The sequence below is a fragment of the Carlito syrichta genome, unplaced genomic scaffold (genome assembly GCF_000164805.1).
Source record: "Carlito syrichta isolate Samal-C Ts95f unplaced genomic scaffold, Tarsius_syrichta-2.0.1 Scaffold10796, whole genome shotgun sequence".
Lineage (NCBI taxonomy): Eukaryota > Metazoa > Chordata > Mammalia > Primates > Tarsiidae > Carlito > Carlito syrichta.
Window position 1 is genome coordinate 383459 of NW_006954892.1, and position 20068 is coordinate 403526.

General features: G+C 38.3%; 1 protein-coding gene across 1 annotated transcript in view; it reads left to right on the plus strand.

Moving 5' to 3' along the window:
* Window positions 1-220: 220 nt before the first annotated feature.
* Window positions 221-20068, plus strand: part of ATIC (5-aminoimidazole-4-carboxamide ribonucleotide formyltransferase/IMP cyclohydrolase) — a 31283-nt gene continuing 11435 nt past the window's right edge. Inside the window, exons 1-10 of the mRNA XM_008054033.1 lie at window positions 221-363; window positions 4624-4700; window positions 6073-6139; window positions 11496-11584; window positions 11843-11994; window positions 12738-12894; window positions 16221-16346; window positions 17186-17293; window positions 18185-18270; window positions 19344-19433. Coding sequence (XP_008052224.1) covers window positions 221-363; window positions 4624-4700; window positions 6073-6139; window positions 11496-11584; window positions 11843-11994; window positions 12738-12894; window positions 16221-16346; window positions 17186-17293; window positions 18185-18270; window positions 19344-19433 — 1095 coding nt within the window. The remainder of the gene's footprint in view (window positions 364-4623; window positions 4701-6072; window positions 6140-11495; window positions 11585-11842; window positions 11995-12737; window positions 12895-16220; window positions 16347-17185; window positions 17294-18184; window positions 18271-19343; window positions 19434-20068) is intronic.

Sequence of the window (20068 nt, forward strand, 5' to 3'; positions counted from 1 at the left end):
GACGGCGAACCCGCGCGCCCCGGCCCTGCCCCAGCCCCGGCGGGCCTCTCCCCGCACCAGGGCGGCTCGTGGGTGTGTGTGACCTGGGGAGGCCCCCGGGACAGGCCTGCGAGCGGTGGGCGCAGGGGCTGGCCCTGCCATTCGTGGCTCTCCTCCCCAGGCCCTCTCCCAGGGCCTTGGAGGACACAAAGTTAATGTACTTGCGAGTCGTGAGAACAAAATGCCTTCTCTTGCAGCCTTATTGAGTGTCTCTGACAAAACTGGCCTTGTGGAATTTGCCAGAAGCCTAACTTCTCTCGGTTTGGGCCTGGTCGCTTCCGGAGGGACTGCAAAAGCTCTCAGGGATGCTGGTCTGGGAGTCAGGTAAGGTACACTTAGTTTGTAAGTCCGTCAGAAAGGACTATATTCCAGGCGAATAAAGTCACCTTACTTACTCTTGCCAGTCACGCTGTGAGGATGGTAGACTACTGACTCACTTTATGGAAGGGGAAAGTGAGCCTGTAGGAATTTCTGAACAAGTTTGCAGAGTTGAGAAAGGGAGAGCTAGGATTGGAACCTGGGTTCCTGATTTTAGAACCCTAGTTCTTAGCCCCTTCCTTGAACAAATTAACTTAGGTGGGCCATTTGTTATGCAAGAGAAATTCCAGTTGTAGTTCATATGATCTGCTTTGACTGGCTATTTAGTAAAACTGTTGACGTCATGAAGATTCCAATCTACGTCTCTTCCCTTAGCATCTCTGGTAACCATAGGAAGGATTTCAAATCATTCATTCCCTCATTCACAAGCTCTTCATTACCCGGCTAGTGGTTGAGAAGAGGGATGTACAGAAGATTAGTCAGGATGCCAATTCCTACCCTCAAGGACTGGCTCGGGTGGGAAAGGAGTAACTACTTGCTGAAAGGTAGAACATGAACTATTTAATAAAACAGTGAGGGTTCACGGGAAGGACATACCCAACCCCGAAATATATTTTAGAAAAGGGACGAAAGATCTCTAGGCTGTTGCTTTGTTAAACTCTGGTGTATACGCGTGGCTCTTTGAGCTATGGCTGCCATGTTTCTTGGCTTTGCCCCCCCCCCCACCTTGGGGAGATGAATCTTCTCTCTTTTCTCTCTCTCATTTGCTTTCTTTTCTTCTTTTCTTTTTTTTGAGTTGGAGTCTCACTCTGTCGCCCAGACTGGAGTGCAGTGGCCGCTCCCGGCCACCGCAGCCTCGACCTGCTGGGCTCAGCCTCAGCTTTCCAAGTCACTGGAACTACAGGCGTCCACTACCATGCTGGCTCATTTTTGATTTATTGTAGAGATGCGTTCTCACCAAGTTGCCCAGGTGGGTTTCGAACCCGTGGGCTCAGGCAATCCGCTCACCTCAGCCTCCCCAAGGCTGAGCCACCAAGCCCGGCTCATCTACTTTCTAAATAAACTTTGCTTAAAAACTTAAAAAAGCCTCCCAGAGCGCTGGGATTACAGGCTGAGCCACCTAAAAAAAAAAGAAAAAGAAAAAAAAACTTAAAAAAAGAAAAGAAAGATCTCCGCCTTTGTTTATGTGGGGAAAATTTACTTCTTGCCCTCTTAATGATTGTAGAGGTGGGTTATTACCTTTCCTTGTACCTTTCACTGTGCTATGTGAGCAGTGCATGCCTCACGCAGCATTGAATTTGGGCAAGATCAGATGGCAAGAGTGCCTTATTTTATTAAGTAATGCTTCATATTTTCCGAAGTCTTTTTGCCTCTTGTCTTTTTGGTTCTCATAGGAACCTTGTGAGAATCATGGAAGGAAGGTGGGTAGCCTCTTTTCTGATCAGCAGTATGAGAATTCTAAAGTCTAGATCTGAATTCTTTCCATTGGGCCAAGTTGGGGCCCCCTATTGTGCTTGGAACCCTTTTTAAATGAGCAGAATCCCCATCTGTGGCCTCTTTCTTCCCCCGCTAAACTTTGTATTCTGGAAGCATTTCAGACATCATAAAAAATAGAAAAGTATAATAAGCCCTCTTGTCCGGTATCTCTCACCTATTTTAAGTACTGATCAGCTGGTTAGTCTTGTTTCTGTACCTCTACCCACACTTCGCTTACCTCCATTATGATGATCTTTAAAAAGTAAGATTTGTGTTTCTCTCCTATTAAAGAATGAGAGTGTTTACCATGATTTGTTTATTAAAAGCACAGGCAATAAAGTTAATTGAATGAAGTATAAACAAGCTGGAAGGTTGTTTTACATATGTTAGCTCACTATAGTCCTTACAACAACTTTTTAGCCTAGTTAGTATTATTCCCATTTGATAAGGAAACTGAGGCACAAGGAAAATTAAGTAACTTGCCCAAGATCACACAGCTAGTAAGAGGCCAAGATTTTGTAGGACTAGAAAAGTATGATACCCTTCCTCCTCGTCATAAGCATCATGGCTGATACTTTTTTATAACAAAAGGTTAACAAGGGAAAACAAATTTATTAAATCGAAACTCTACATGATAAGAGAGCCTTCAGAAAGAAGACTCAGATGCAGGGAAAATCGTTTTTATGCTTAGGTTCAATGACAAATGGACAGCAATGTAGTACTGTGACTGGGGAAAAAGGATAGGTCTAATACTAGTAAACTGAGATGGGGAACGAAAGACTAGGACTAGGCTAGAAAGACTTGTCTGTTCAGATTGTTCTTGGTCTTTCTATGTAGCATTCCTTTCTCCTGAAGGTCTTAAGACCTACTCTCAGAGAAGAGTAAGTCAGAATTTCTTTATGGCCAACTTATAGACAGAAAGGCAGGGGAAAGTTAAGAATGATGATTCTAGTTTTCATGACTGGCTTTGGGGAAAAGCGGTGCTAGTTTCTATAACCTGTCCTGGGGGAGAGGAATTCTGGTTTCTGTGATTCACTTCAGGGGAGAATGAAAGGTGAGAGGCAAGTGGGCAAGAGAAAGTTAAAGAGACCTTGGTTCTTAGGCTGCAACGTGCCATAGCGCCATATTTTGGTATATTGATTTCTGAACCCCAACAGTTTTATCTCAGAAAATTAACCTTTGCCTTGTCTTGAGTTAAACTGATAGATTTTAATCAGTGAGTATGCAGCAGTGAGCATACAGACAATTGTTCCCTAAGACTACAGCAACTGTTACATACAAATTCTTGTGTACAAAACAGTAGCAAGCTTTTTTATTACCCTACATGTTTAATTCTAAGAGTAAATCTGCCTTCTCTTAGTTTTACGTACTTTTCTTCATTTGGAGGAAATGGATTTTATTTCCTGAACTCCAAGAAAGGGAATTTTGAGTTTGAAACCATAACATCACCAGTTTGTCAGTTGACGTTAGAACCCTGCGTGTCCTTCCTCAAACACCAGTCGTTTGCAAGTGGCCCCCTTCATAGGAGAGTCTTCCCGGGAAATTATTCCATGGGTGGAATTTGCTGCTTTAAAATGTAAATTATATTCCCAGCCACTCAGGAGGCTGAGTGGGGAGGATCACTTGAGCTCAGGAGTTCAGACTACAGGGTACTTTGATCATTCTTGTAAATTGCCACCACACTCCAGGTTGGGCAACATACTGAGATCCTGCCTCTTTTAAAAAATAAAAAAAGGCTATATATGTTGACTGTAGAAAATTTGAAAAATGTAGAAAACTACAAAGAAGGTAATAAAAGTGGCTTATGACTTTTAGCATATGTCAATGTATTTTTCTTTCAGCATTTTTATAAGCATATACTTTATTTCATAGCTCACACAGAAGATAGAAACAGTTTTGCTTCCTGCTTTTTTTTTTTTTTGCTTATGTATTGTGGGCATTTTTCCACATCGTTAAAATTCATGAATTCTGCTATTAAAATTTATGAATTCTGTCAGTGTTGATGGGTACAACTTTTTGAGGTCAGCTTGGTGATATAGATTGATATTTAAATGTTGTCCTTCATATGACCCTTTGTCATATTTTGTGATTTTTTTTTCACCCCAGCTTTTTTATCAGTATAAAAGTTTTCAACATTTATGTAATCAGAACACTCAGTCTTTTGTTTAATGCTTGGAAACCATTCTTCACAAATTTGACTTTGGTACTTTTTTTTTTTCTTTAATGCTTAAACCTTTTATTCATCGGGAATATATTTTCATGTGAGGTTAACCAGTTATTCCAATACCCACACTGCTTTACTAAACAATCTTTTATTTCCCACTCATTTTATATGCCATCTTTATGCTTTTTTTAATCATAAAACTAAATTTCTATTTCTACTTTGGTCTGTTTCTGAGATGATATTTTTTAATGCTTTTTGTTACAATACTGCCAAATTGCTTCTCAGTTGAATTTTTTCCTAGTATTTAATTAGCATGGCTTATGATTCAATTTCTGAATTCTCAGATAATTGGAAAACCAGTGCTTTAATACTTAGTCATTCTCCCTGAACACATATCAGCTAGAAAATACATTCAACAACATTATTTTTGAAAAGTAAATAGAATTTTACTTAATAAATCAAGTATAGTGAAAAACGTTAAGAAACTAGAATGGGTTTTTGGGATTCAATTCAGGTTCAAAACTCTTGAAACAAGAACAGTAGACTCAAAGATGGATGGTGCTTTGAATAGTGTGAAAGTGACAGTTTAGTGACAACAGAAATAATGTTTTGTTATCTACTTTCAGAGATGTCTCTGAGCTGACTGGATTTCCTGAAATGTTGGGGGGACGTGTGAAAACTTTGCATCCTGCAGTCCATGCTGGTGAGTGCTAGTACCTTCAGTATGAAACAATCAGTGGTTTTCAGGAATGTTTTAGTCAATAACTTTGTAGAGTAAAGGAAGGAAAGGCTGAAATTTTACCTGGAAAGTTAAAAATAATTGGTTTTGTCATGCTTGCTGCCAGATTTCTTAATGCAATAGAACCTGTTCAAAATCTGGCTTGTCTTGATAGGTGATAGATTCAGATTGCTGTCTTCTGCTAGCTATTAGTCCTGATCTGATAACTACAGTGTGGTATTTCCTGCTGGAGTTACTAAAAATAGTTAGATTTTTGTAGTATGAAAGACTTTTAAAACTATTCAAACTTAGAGTAAAGCATCACAATGTAACTGACTTTCAAAAGAATTTTTAAAAGTGCTTTACATTTATTTATCTGAGACACTAGATTGAAGATAAACCAAAATGGTGGGAAGCAGGTGTATTTCTAACTTACCAGTTGCGGTGTGATTTGGCAAATAAAACTGGGATAGCCAAGGATCATCAGATAAGCCATTGACTTCTGGGAACACAAGATATTACTGGAACTATCAAGCTTTGTAAAAATTCTTTTTAACTTTTTTTTACATTTTGTTGCTAAAGAAAAGGAGATCCAGAACTGATGAAACAAGATTTTTAAATATATGATGGGGGACCCAAAAAAATCTGGAATTATTTTTTGGAAGGCAGGTCCCTTGTAAAATAGGCTTTTCCGCTAGGTAAGAGTTCTAGGAATCCATTGGCATCAGTGTACCAGCTAGAGTTGCTGTGAAAGCCTGCATTCAGCTCCAGTGAGTTTTGTTTTGAAGATTCTTTCAATGCGTTTGCCCATTTCATATTGAGTGGTTTACATGAAAAAATTGCCTACACCATGTTGAATGTTCAGCAGTTTTTGACCAAAAAGGGGCATGACCCCCACACCCTTGCTAGTCATCCAGTCTCTCTCCAAGCAACTTTTTTTGTTTCCCCAATGAAAAAAGTCCTCAAAGGGAAACGTTTTGCCCAGATGGAAGAGGTGGGGGGGAAAGTGGCAGAAGCATTAAAAGGCATCAAAACTGACAAATTCAAAAACTGTTTTGAGCAGTGGAAAAAGCATCTCAGTAGATGTATTACATCCAACAGAGAGTACTTTGAAGTAGACTGAAGTTTAAACACGTAAGAATAAATACACAATTTTTTATTAGTAAATTTTGTGTTTTTGGGTCCCCTTTGTATCTGCTACTCTTAATTTATTGGATAACTCCTCAACTATGTTTTAGGTCTTCTTTAACTAAGAATATTACAGAATTTACTTTGACTGATGGGACTGTATTGAAAGAAGTACCTTATTCTGACTTGTATTTTGAACCTCATGCTTTGCTTGTCTTTGTAAAATTAGGAATCCTGGCTCGTAATATCCCAGAAGACAATTCTGACATGGCCAGACTCGATTTCAGTTTCATCAGGTAAAATTTGAAGTTGAATTTTTACCCCTTAAGAACCAAAGACAAAGAGTATGCCAAGCCTGGTAGCCCTCTTTTTTCTTACCCATCATAACCCTTTACTGTGTCCCTTTTGTGTGACATTGTGTAAGCATGGTTCAACCAAATTTATATTACTTAAACTAAAAGCAGCTTGGCGTTTTATGACCTAAATCTTAGTGTGCATAAGTTGAGTATCCCTGAAATGCTTGCGACCAGAAATGTTTCAGATTTTAGCTTTTTTTCAGGTTTTGGAATATTTGCAGATAACATACCAACTGATCATCTCTAACTTTTTTTTCTTTATTTCATTAGTTTCAGGGGGTACAAATAGTTTGAGGTTGCATGGTTGCATTGTATACGGGCTAAGAAGACTGGGAATGTAGTGTGCTCACCACTCCCATCTATGTACAGTACACCCAGTAGGTGATTTTTCATCCTCCACCTTTTCTTCCCATCCCCCTTCTGAGGTTCTTTTATACCATTCTCTGTATCTTTGCAGACGCTTAGTTTATCTCCCACTTATAAGGGAGAACATGACTGTGTTTGGTTTTCTGTTCCTGAGTTAGTTCACTTAGGATGATGATCTCCAATCCAAGTTGCTGTAAAAGACATTATTTCTTTTTTTTTTTTTTGATAGCTAAATATTTTATGGTGTACCTATACCACATTTTCATTATCCACTTACCAGTTGGTGGGCATTTAGGTTGATTCCACAACTTTGCAATTGTGAACTGTGCTATAATGAACATGCGGTACAGGTGTCTTTTTTATATAATGACCTCTGTTCCTTTGGGTAGATACCTAGTAGTGGGATTGTTGGATCAAGTGGTAGGTCTACTTTTTGTTTTTGGCGAAGTCAGCATATCAATTTCCGTAGAGGTTGTACTAATTTGTACTGCCACCAGCAGTGTATAAGTGTTCCCTTTTCACTGTATCCACGCAGCATCCATTGTTTTTTGATTTTTTTTAAAATAATGGCCACCGGTGTAAAGTGGTAGCTCATTGTGGTTTTAGTTTAATTTGCATTCCCTGATGATTGATGTTGAGCATTTTTTTCATAATGTTTACTGACCATTTATATGTCATCTTTGGGGAAATGTCTGTTCATTTTAATTGCCCACTTCTTAATGAGGTCATTTGCTTTTTTTTGCCAATTTGTTTTGAGTTGCACATTCTGGATATTAGTCCATTGTCAGATGTATAGTGTATGAATATCTTCTCCCATCCTGTAGATTGCCTATTTACTCTGTTGATTATTTCTTCTGTTTGCAGAAGTTTTTTAGTTTAATTGAATCCCATTTGTCTATTTTTGTTTTTGTTGCATTTGCTTTTGGGGTTTTAGCCTTTAAATTCTTTGCATAAACTAGTGTCCAGAAGAGTTTGTTTTAGGTTTTGTTCTAGGATTTTTATGGTTTTTGAGCCATCTTGAGTTAGTTTTTGTATATGGAGAGAGAGAGGGATCAAGTCTCACTTTTCTGCATGTAGCTATCCAATTTTCCCAGCACCGTTTGTGAATAAGGTGTCCTTTCTCCAGTGTATGTTTTTGTCTGCTTTGACAGAGATCAGTTGGTTGTAGGTATTTGGGTTTATTTCTGGTACTTTATTCTGTTCTATATGTCTGCTTTTGTATCAGTACTATGCTGTTTTGGTTACTACTTCCTTGTGTTATTTGAAGTCAGGTAATGCAATGCCTCCAGTTTTGTTCTTTTTGCTTCGGGTTGCTTTGGCTATTCTGGCTCTTTTTGGGTTCCATATGAATGTTAGAATTATTTTTTTCTGGCTCTGTGGAAAATGACATTGGTAGTTTGATAGGGATTTCATTGATTCTGTAGACTACTTTGTATGATATGGTCATTTTTGACAGTGTTGATTTCTTCCAGTCCATGAGCATGGTTGTTTCTCCGTTTGTTTGTGTCCTCTACTGTTTCTTTCATCAGAGTTTTGTAGTTCTCTAGTAGAGATTTAACTTCCTTGGTTAAATATACTCCTAGGTATTTTAGCTTTCTGGCTGCTATTGTAAATGAATTTGAGTTCTTGATTTGATTGTCAGCTTGATTGCTATTGGTGTATTGCAGTGCTACTGATTTGTGTGTGTGTTGATTTTGTATCCTGAAGCTTTTCTGAATTCACTTATCAAGTCTGGGAGTCTTTAGGATTCTTTAGGTATGAGATCATGTTGTTGGCATACAGTGATGGTTTGATTTCTTCTTTTCTAATTTAGATACCTTTTATTTCTTTCTCTTGCCTGATTGCTCTGGCTAGGACTTTTAGTTCTATGTTGAATAGGACAACCCTAATCTTAAAATAAATCCAGAACGTTCCTTTGAACGTCATGTAGGCACTCAAAAAAGTTCAGTCTGGGATTATTTCAGATGTTAAGATCAGGGGTGCCCAACCTGTACAACCAACTTAATTATTTGCAGAGAGATTAACTGTTTGTTTTAAATATATATAGCAACTTTATTGAGGTAGAATTCACATGCCATACAATTCACCAACTTAAAATATACAATTCAGTGGTTTTTAGTATATTCACAGAAGTTGTGAAACCATTACCACATTTAATATTAGAACATATTTATCCCCACCAAAAAAAAAAACCCCTATACCTATTACATTTATTCTATCAATGGAATCCAACGGTATGTGGTTTTTTGGTAACTGGCTTCTTTCACTTAACATGTTTTCAATATTTATCCTATAGCATAGTATCAGTACTTTATTTTATTGCTGAAAAATAATTCATTGTATGGCTATATACCCTATTTTATTTATCAGTTAATGGGCATTTGTGGTGTTTCTACTTTTTGGATATTATGAAAAAAATGTAGCTGTGAATATTTATGTTCAAGTTTTTGTGTGGGTATATGTTTTCATTTTGCGAGGGGTGTAAACCTAGGAGTGAAATTCCTTGATCGTATTATAACTCTATATTTAACCAACTGTTTTTCTGAGTGGTGTACTTGTTTTACATTTCCAGGAGCAGTATAATGGGGTTTCAGTTTCTTCACATCCTTACCAGCATTTGTTACTGTCTTTTTATTCTAGCCATTCTAGGGCTTGTGGAGTGGCATCTCACTGTGGTTATGCTTTGCATTCCTTAATGATGTTGAGCATCTTTTCATGTGCTTATTAGCCAGTTGTGTGCCTTGGGGAAATGTCCAGATCCTTTCTCCATTTCTACTTTTTTTTTTGATTTGTAACTTTATTTTCTCCTATTCTGTGGACTGTGTTTTCTTGAGTGCATCTTTTTGACCTTTGCAAAGGTTTTTAGTATTGATGATGTCCAGTTTATCTTTTTTTTTTTTTTGTATTGCTTGTGCTTATGATGTCATATCTAAGAAACCATTGTCTCATCCTGGGTGATGAAGGTTTTTGCATATGTTTTAAGAGTTTTTTTAGTTTTAGCCCCCATAGTTCATCATTGATTAAGTTAATTTTATGTGTAAGTGTGAAGTAGAAATCCAGCTTTACTCTTTTGTATGTGACTGTTCAGCTGTCCCAGCGTCATTTGTGATAAGACTATTATTTTTTCATTGAGTGATCTCAACACCTTCGGTTTATGTATTTCTTGTTATGCCAGTACTACATAAGTACTATAGCTGTGTAGTGAATTCTGAAATTGGGACGTGTGAGTCCTCCAACTTTGTTTTTCTTATTCAAGATTGTTTTGACTATCCAGGGTCCCTTGTGTTTCCACATGATTTTCAGAATCAGCTTGTCCATATCTGCAAAAACAAAGAATGACAAAAAACAGAGTCAGTTGAAATTTTCATAGGAATTGTGTTGAATCTGTAGATCAATTTGGGAAATATCGCCATCTTAACAGTATTAAGTCTTCCAATCCACGAACATGGGGTGTCTTTTCATTTAGATTTTCTTTAATTTCTTTCAACAATCTTGTATTTTTGTTAAATTGTCTCAAATACTTTATTTTTGATGGTATTATAAGTAGAATTGTTTTCTTAATTTTATTTTCTGATTTGTTCATTACTGATTACAGTTGATGTTTGTGTATGGATTATATGTCCTGTAACCTTGCTGGACTCATTTTTAGTGCTGATAGGTTATTCTTGAGTTTCTTAGGATATTCTCTATATAAATTACATCATCTGCAAATAGAGATAACTTCACTTATTTTTTTTTTCAATCCTGATGCTTTTTATTTCACTCTCTTTGAATTGTCTTGGCTAGAACTTACGGTACAATATTGAATAGAAGTGGTAAGAGTGGACATCCTTACCTTATCCTTGATCTTAGGGATAGTCTTTCACCATTAAGAATACTATTAGCCGTGAGTTTTTCTTATACTTTGTCGTGTTGAGTAAGTTTCCTTCTATTCTTAATTTGCTGAGTGTTTTTACATGAATAGGTATTGAATTTTGTCAATGACTTTTTGTGCATCTATTGAGATCATCAGGCAATTTTTGTTCCTTATTCTATTGATATTGCATTAACTAATTTTTAGATATTAAACCAAGCTAACAATCCTGGGATTAACCTTACTTGGCCTCGATGTATACTTATATTTTTGTAGACTTCGCTAGTATTTTGTTGAGGGTTTTCGTGTCAGTATACGTAAGAGATTGGCCTGTAGTTTTCTTGTGATATGCTTTTTTGGTTTTAGTAATAGGATAATAGACATAGAAATAGCTAGGAAGTATTTCTCCTCCTCTACTGTTGTTTTTTTTTTTTTTTAATTAGTTTTCACCACATTGTTTTGCTGAGGAGCTGACCCATAGAGCTCCTCGCATTGCAGTCCTGGGAGTGGGATTCCCACTTGTTTATTTTTTATTAGTTCTGTATTTTAAATTATTCTTTTGGCTTTCCTATTACCATCATTTTTATGACCTTTCCAAGGGCAAAATAAGCACAAATTTCACTCTTAGAATGCTCCGATATTTTTCATTATTGTACACAATCCATTCGAAAAGGATTCTAAACTCGAATGTCCTAGATAATAGTGATCATATTCCAAAGTGAAGATGTTAGCTGCAATCTTGTATTTTGTACTTCTATTAAATTTTTAAATAAATTTTTGATAGCTTGGTAGTACTGCGTAGCTAAGTCTACCCAGGCAGCAGCATTGCAATATAATTTGGAGGGAATAGTGTGCTTTTGGATTCAGAGCACCTGCTGACTAAGTTACCTACGCTGAGTAACAGTAAGACCTCCTGGCTTCTTAACATACTTTTTAGAATTCTGAAATGTCACACCACAGTTTATAGTTCTTTATGGGTTCTGGTCACATTAATAGTACTGACTCATTTTTTCCCTTGATAGTTGTAAACTATATCAGTCGAACTTTTCGTGACAGCTAAATTCCTCTTTGTTTTAGGGTGGTCGCCTGTAATCTGTATCCCTTCGTGAAGACAGTGGCTTCTCCAGATGTAACTGCTGAGCAGGCGGTTGAGCAAATTGATATAGGTAAGTCAGAAAACACATGTAGAAGAATGACAGGCGAAGATTATTTAAATTTCGGTGAGGTTTCCTTTTGAGTTTCATTGTTGAGGAAATTGAAAATAGTTACATCTCCCAGATTGTATTCTGAGACTGTAACTCATCTGTTTTCTAAGCTATCTTTTTGTGTCAAATATTAAAATGGATGTAAATGACTGTATTTGAAAGAGGTTCACAAGTGACGTGGAAACACAAAAACAATACCTCTTTTTTTGTTCTTCAAAGGTGGAGTGACCCTGCTGAGAGCAGCAGCCAAAAACCACGCTCGAGTGACAGTGGTGTGTGAGCCAGAGGACTATGCCGCAGTGTCTACAGAGATGCAGAGTTCTGAGAGTAAAGACACCTCCTTGGAGACTAGACGCCAGCTAGCCTTGAAGGTGGGGGCAGGCTTCCATAATATGTAAAACTATATCCATCTACTGGAGTGTTTGCCTAGCCAAGCAGCATTCAGTTCTCACTAGATGTATCACATACCAAGGCTCTGTGTGCGGCTGCTATCCTTTGTTAAACATCAAGAGAGTAGACTAGGTGCAGTGGCTCATGTCTGTAATCACTTTGAGAGACCAAGATGGGAAGACTGCTTGAGGCCCGGGTTCAAGATCAGCTTGGGCAACAAAGTGGCTCATGTCTGTAATCACTTTGAGAGACCAAGATGGGAAGACTGCTTGAGGCCCGGGTTCAAGATCAGCTTGGGCAACAAAGCAAGACCCTCGTCTCTACAAAAAATAGAAAACTCAGCTGGGCTTGGTGATACATACCTGTAGTCCCAGCTACTCAGGAGGCTGAGACCAGAGAATCATTTGAGCCCAGGAGTTTGAGGCTGCGGTGAGCTGAGATCACGCCGTTGCACTCCAACCTGGGCAACAGGGTGAAACCTGTTTCCAAAAAAATAAAAGAAAAACAATATACTTAGGGACCAAATATAAGAGAGATTCTGTCAAAAGGATTGAAAGAGATTTGGAAAGGAATAATTTATTGTTCCAGTCAATGTTATTTGGTATCGTGTGTGTGTGTGTGTGTCTGTGTGTGTCAGTGTCATATTTACTGTGTACCTAAAACCTTCTTGTCCCCCACTCTGGGAAATGCTGCTAGTTTCTCACAAAATTTACACTTTTTGTAGGCATTTACTCATACGGCAGAATATGATGAAGCAATTTCAGATTACTTCAGGAAACAATACAGTAAAGGAGTATCTCAGATGCCTCTGAGATACGGAATGAACCCCCATCAAACCCCTGCCCAGCTCTACACATTGAAACCCAGGCTTCCCATCACAGGTAACAGTAATGCAAAACGGCACAGTTTGCTGGGTCTGGATATGTGTGTCTTTTTCTGTGTTCTGTCTGATGTGATTCGCATTTTTTTCTTTTTTTGAGTTGGAGTCTCACTCTGTCGGCCAGGCTAGAGTGCAGTGGCATAGTCACGGCCACTGTAGCCTCAACCTGCTGGGCTCAAGCTATCCTTCTGCCTCAGAGAGAGTGTGAGAGTGTTCCAAGTAGCTGGAACTACAGGCATGTGCTACTGTGCCCAGCTAATTTTGATTTATTGTAGAGATTAGGTCACACTAAATTGCTCAGGTTAATATCGAACCCGTGGGCTCAGGCAGTTCTCTCGCCTTGGCCCCCCAAAGTGCAGGCTTGAGCCACCACACCCAGCCATGGTTCTTTGATCTATAGCTGTTTTTAAAGATACGGGACAGGATGAGATGGCCTGGATCTCATACAGAGAAGAGGGTCATACCAAGCCTTAGGATACTTCCCAGCTTCCTACCCTCTTCTCTGTATGAGATCCAGACAGTAGAGAAAACAGCAGAGGAAAACCTGGAGAATTCCAACTAATTGGAATGCTGTTGAGAACAGCAAAGGGACTTTTGTTTGGGAAATGTTGTCATAAGAGGTTTCCTTTGAGTGGTGGGTCTGGAAGCTCAGTTGAAATAGAAGTGTGAGGTTAGGAGATGATAGATAATTCTTTGAACAGACAACATAGGACTTCCATGGGTTTGTATACTAAGTTTTTAAATTTTTTGTCCTGTTTTGTTTCTCTCTCCTTCTCTCTCTATCTTTTTTACAGATGGAGCTCTCACTCTTGCTCAGGCTGGAGTGCAGTGAAATAATCACAGCTCACCGCAGCCTTGAACTCCTGGGTTGAGGCAATCCCCCTGCCTCAGCCTCCTGAGTGGCTAGGATTATAGGCACACATCACACTCAGCTTTTTTTTCTTTTTTTTTCTTTGCAGAGATGAGGTCTCGCTATGTTGCCTAGGCTTGTCTCCAACTTCTGGCTTTAGCAATCCTCCCACCTCGGCCTCCCAAAGTGCTGGAATTACAGATGCAAACCACTGCACCCAGCCTCTCCTGTTTTGTTTCTAAGATGGGCTATTACAGCATGTCCTACACATAGAAGGGCGTGTGGGAGGGAAGACAGGAGGCGGATACAGACATGAAGGCTTTGGAGGCCCAAACACTGCTGGGGGCCGGCCTCGGGTGAGAGCGAGGGTAGCCTTGTTCCTGTGCAGAGAGGGCAAACCTGGAGCACACAGTCCAGAGCGTTTGATAGCAGGCAGATGCAGCATTCCTGCCGGGACCAACTGAGGGCTAGATGGAGAGGGGAGCAGGGGGTGTTGGAGGAAAGTCTGAAATGCTCTTTTTCTTACCTGTACAGTCAGGGAATTGGCAGGTTCTCTTGTTATTCTCCTTCAGATATGACCCAGGTCCCCACAGGCACCCTGGAAAGTCTCCCAGACTGAAAAACTCTTGACTATATAATGTCTCTGCTTTCTCTCTTGGCTTTTCTGTTCCTCACAACACAGTCAATCATTCAAAAATGCACATCAGGCTGGGTGTGATGGCTCATGCTGTCATCCCAGAGTTTTGGGAGGCTGAGGCAGCAGGGCCCCTTGAGCCCAGGAGTGCGAGACCAGCCTGGGTAATACAGCCAGACTCCATCGCTACAAAAAAGTTTTTTAAAAAATGTCCATCAGATGATGCATGCCCTACTTAAAATCATTCACTGACTTTCCGTGAGTGCCTTGCCCTGCCCTACAAACCCCATGCTACCGGGTCTCATCTTCTCCTCTGGCTTCCCCTCCTCCTGCTCCCAGCCCCTTCTTCCCGTGCATCCCACGGGCACAGCCGTTTGCACTCCAGGACCTCTGGCTAGTTGTTTCCTTCACCAGAATTCTTCCCTCTGAACTTCACAGCCTTGGCTTCTTGTTATTCGGGTCTTACCTCCCCAGAGCATCCTTCCCAAAGTAGCTGCTCCTCACACTTCCATCACTTACACTGTTTTGCTGCACACATTTCTGTACATTTCTGTTTGAATTGTCTTTTGGTTAGGATGTCAGCTCCTGGGGACAGAAGCCTTGCCTGTCTTTGTTTGTTGCTGTATCCCCAGTGCTTGACAGAGTCTTGCTAGCATGTGCTCTAGATACTTATTAAATGGATAATTAGAAGCCTGACATTTTGTACACTTTGTTACTTCTAGGACTTCTTAAAATAGATTTATCTACTGTTTTATCTCAGATATTTCCTGCCTAGAGTTTATATATTCCCCATTTAGATTCCGAGGCAAAAATTTTCGCGTGTACTTTCAATTCCCATACTTTTTATTTTCAAAAGCATTTTCATTTGTACTCTGTAGAAGTCTTACCATTGTTCTGAGAGAGAGATAGAGAGAGTTGCTTTCTTTTGAAATTTAAAATGTTGTTTGTGGTAAAAGTGGATGGCAGAGGCAGCTCCGGGCACATAAATAGGGATTTCTTGTAAGACATTAACAAGGTTTTTTTTTGTTTGTTTTTTTGAATTGGAGTCTTACTCTGTTACCCAGAGTAACAGAGTAAGCCTGGGGTGCAGTAGCATGCTCATGGCCACCGCAGCCTCGACCTGCTGGGCTCAGGTGTTCCTTCTGCCTCAGCCTTCCAAGCAGATGGAACTACAGGCATGCATCACCACGCCCTGCTAATTTTTTGATTTATTGTAGAGACGAGGTCTCACCAAGTTGTCCGGGCTGATCTCAAACCTGTGGGCTCAGGCAGTCCTCTCACCTTCGCCTCCCAAAGTACTAGGATTACACGCTTGAGCCACAGCACTCGGCCTATAAGCTGCAGTTTCGCTTTAGGCTGAGTTTGCTATAAAAGAAGAAAAAACCAACATGTGATTTCCTCTCTTCTCTTCCCACCCACAATTCTTGATTTAGCTTATAATATAATTTCTTGAGTGGACAAGATTTATACCTTAAATTGTATACTGTTTCTGTAATTGCCACAGTTGTTCAGTCTTAGTTCTGCGTATACATGGATCCCGGATTGATCACTAGTCTTGTCAGTTTCTCCAATGCCTGAATCTCTACTGTGAATTTCTTTCTAGACTGACTGATTTGGTGCTCCCGTTGTGCATGCATGGGCGTGTGCATTTGTTAAGAGGGACTCGGACTCTGCTTCTTTGTTCTCCTTTGTCAAGTTTTTATATGTTTGTATATGTCTATTTGCCTCTGAATTATTCTTAAACATTTGCATAGTCTTAATACATGTTATTTTTTTGAGAACTGTGTATACATCCGATCTTACTGACCTGCTTAGTAACGTATGTATGTTTTTTTTTATATAGTTCTAAATGGAGCCCCTGGATTTATAAACTTGTGTGATGCTTTGAATGCCTGGCAGCTGGTGAAGGAACTCAAAGAGGCACTAGATGTCCCGGCCGCTGCCTCTTTCAAGCATGTCAGCCCAGCAGGTAACACTCTGAGTTCTGGAATGCCACGGGACTATTAGGAATGCATTTCCCTGTTAATTTTCAAAAAATATCGACAAGTTCTATCGAGAATATAGACATTTTATGAAGTCTAAATGTCAGATCTATTGATGATGACAGTATCAATATAATGGATAAAATCTGGTAACATAATAACACACATGCATATATCATTATATAGTATTGTTGTGAGATAGAAGATCAAGCAGTAATTTCTTTGTGGGGCAAACATAAAGTGTTTCAAAAATAAAAGTCAAATGGCTTGATGTAATAGACTAAAATAAGTGTTTTTCCACAGGTTTAAAATGTAACTTGGGTAGACACAAAGATTGTTCTTATGACACCTTACCTGGAACGTGTTATAGCCGTTAATATGAGATACATTATGCCTTCTTGTTGAAGTTTTTAGTTTCACATCTTGTTTATGTCTGTACCAGATCTGCTGTTAGCGCTTTACGTAGTTCGTTCTCAAATGTTTATTGGATGGTAAAGAGAAATGAGTAGGGAGGAAATAAATGGTTTGTGATCTCAAGCAGGACAGAGGAAAGGAGTGAGTAACAAAGCACACCAGATTCATATATATGCCAGGTACTGTCAGGCTTCAGTGGCTCTGTTTTCAGAGGCCAGTGAGGAGAGTTTCCTCCCACAGCTATATTTTTGGTGTTTAATTACCTGGCTAAATAGATTTCTTTTTAATTTAGAACAGGCACTAGAAAATATGCTGCCTAGACTAGATGCTAAGAAAATGTCTGGATTGAGGAGTTGACAAGTAGTCTCTTGAGATTTGGGGGGTTTATTATGATAATGGTTTTCCGTATCAGGTGCTGCTATTGGAATTCCACTCAGTGAAGATGAGGCCAAAGTCTGCATGGTCTACGATCTCTACAAAACCCTTACCCCCATATCAACTGCATATGCAAGAGCAAGAGGTGGGACTAACAGGGTTTTGTAATTTGGGGGAGGGAGAGGAAGAGCAGTATTTTATCCTGAATGGAATAAAATAGCATGGAATAAATAGAAAAAAATATATTAGTAGTCTGTATATAATATAAATAGATGAAGTTAAGGACTTAATTTTATCTTAATTTCTGTATATAAAGTTATTTTATATAATAAATTATTTACTAATATATTAAAGTGTTACTTGTTTTATAAGATTTCAAAGTATTTTAAATTTGTTTTTATTAATATTTGAGAATGATTATGAGTGCCTCAAAATACATTTGTTTATAAAAGTATATGTTAGTATTTTAATGTAATAAATAGAAACATGGAATTTGGTGGATGTAATTTCAGATTAGCCTATTGAAGGCATTTGTATATTTTAGTATATGATTAAAGTTCTGTGACTATTCTAACTATACTAAATTTGACTTGAGTTATATTTTATGTATTTCAGAAATAATTCTTGAGTTCAAAAACCTGTGAATATTGTAATATTTGCAGGCTAAATCCGGTCTGTCACCTGCTTTTGTAAATATAGTATATGTGTTGTCAATGGCTAGTTTTACACTACAACTGCAGAGTTGAGTAGTTACAGTAGAGACCATATGGCTCCAAAGCTTAAATAATATTTACTCTCTGGCCCTTCACTAAAAAAGTTTGCTGAACATCACTCTTGAAGGGGAAATTAAAGAATACTTCTTACTGGTGACTTCAGTTAAATAACTTATTGATCTGTTATTTAAATCTTAGGTAAACAATAAGGTTAGCTTTACAGAAATGGATTTTATATGATCACATGAGGATTTTTAAAACATTACTTTTTCTATACAAGTATAGTTTTGTGATAAATGCCTTCTTTTAATTTTTATTTACAGGGTCTGATAGGATGTCTTCATTTGGTGATTTTGTTGCATTATCTGATGTTTGTGATGTCCCAACTGCAAAGATCATTTCCAGAGAAGTTAGTGGACGTTCATGTATTTTGATCCTTGTGTAATCGAATAAAGTTATATTTGCTCATAATGTTCATTGAAACCCTAACCTATAATATTTATATTTGTAGCATCTATAAATTAGTTGTTTATCATTTAATGTTTATATTTTATGTAGAGCATGAATTCTTGAATTGGTAATTTTGAGACTTAGTGAATTAATGATTCACATGGATATTTTGACTGTTGATACATTTTTTATGTAAATATTTAATTCTTTTAAATTGTCTTGTTGTCTTAATGCTAAAGGTATTATTTCCAGAGAGCAGAGAATGCCATCTTAGATAATGATGCGGTAATGAACCATACTATAAACCCTCCTAGATCTGTGATAAAAGAGACTGTATGATGGGGAAAAATATAAACTACATTGATAAATTAACAATTAATTATTCAGTATTCAGTTGAATACCAAACAAGCATTCCAGAAAGTTGGGGATTTTGTTGGTAGTGGGAAGATAGAAAAGTTAAAAAGCTAGAGGGGAAAAATTGGGGAGAGGCCAAGACTGAAGGGGTGTGTGGCTTGACAATATTTAGTTGTTTTAAGGGTTCTTTTTATGACCACTCCCATACCTGTGTTACAGATTATGAGAACGTGACATACGTTTTAGTTATGTTAAATCTCTGACTTAATCTAATCCTGTCTTACTGTTAAGGAATATGCCTTGCCAGGGTCATTTAGCCATGTACGACCAGAGTCAGAACTAGAGCATTCTCTTTCTAGTGTAAAACACCACTTCTGGAAGAGAGTGTGTAACTAAGAAATAGTAATTTCTTCTAAGGTATATGCATTAGAGCAAATCATTCAAATATTCTTAGTTAAAACTGAAATGAACAAACAAAATCTTTGAAAGCAATCTGAGATAGGATCAACTATAGAAAGCTGTATTCTAACAGAATTACCTTTTTTATGTGCAGTATTAGTATTATTTCTTGGAGCTAGAAAATGCTGCAGCATTATTTAAGACAGATCGTTGTGAGATTTTTTTCAGAGGTATTCTCTGATTTTCTAAATAGAAATTAACATTTAATATATTTGCAGGTATCTGATGGTATTATTGCCCCAGGATATGAAGAAGAAGCCTTGAAAATACTTTCTAAAAAGAAAAATGGAAACTACTGTGTTCTTCAGGTAAGTACAGTTCATGTTCAATATAGTAATTTGCTTTTATTTGGTGTCTCTCTTCCTTCATGTTTATTTTCTTATGCTGACACCTAGTTTATCCTTGCTTACTATAGCTTCTTTACCTATAAACTTGTATTTTTAAAAAACTAATTTTTGAGTTTGAAATGAGGATAGCTTTCATACTCTTAATTTTTTTAAACTTAATAACATATGTGCACAATTTATTTTTTTAAAGGTACTAAATATTATTTGCGTGGTACAGCAGTGCCTGCCTGTGGACCCAGTTACTCAGGAGGCTGCGATTGAAGAATAACTTGGGGCTAGTAGTTTGAGTGGCAGCCTTATGCTACAATTTTGCCTGTGAATAGCCACTGCACCCCAGCCTGGGCAGCATAGCAAGTCCCCATCTCCAAAATAATATTAATAATATTTAATGGAAAGTTTTCCCATTCCGCTCTTGTTACCTCTGGTTTGTTGTTGTTGTTTTCGTTGTTGTTGTTTGAGCTGTGACCTCACTCTTTTGCCTGGGGTGGAGGGCTGAAGTGCAGTGGTTTAGTCATAGCTCACTGCAACCTTGACCTCCTGGGTTCAGGCAGTTCTCCCACCTCAGTTCCCCAAGTAGCTGGGACTACAGGCATGCC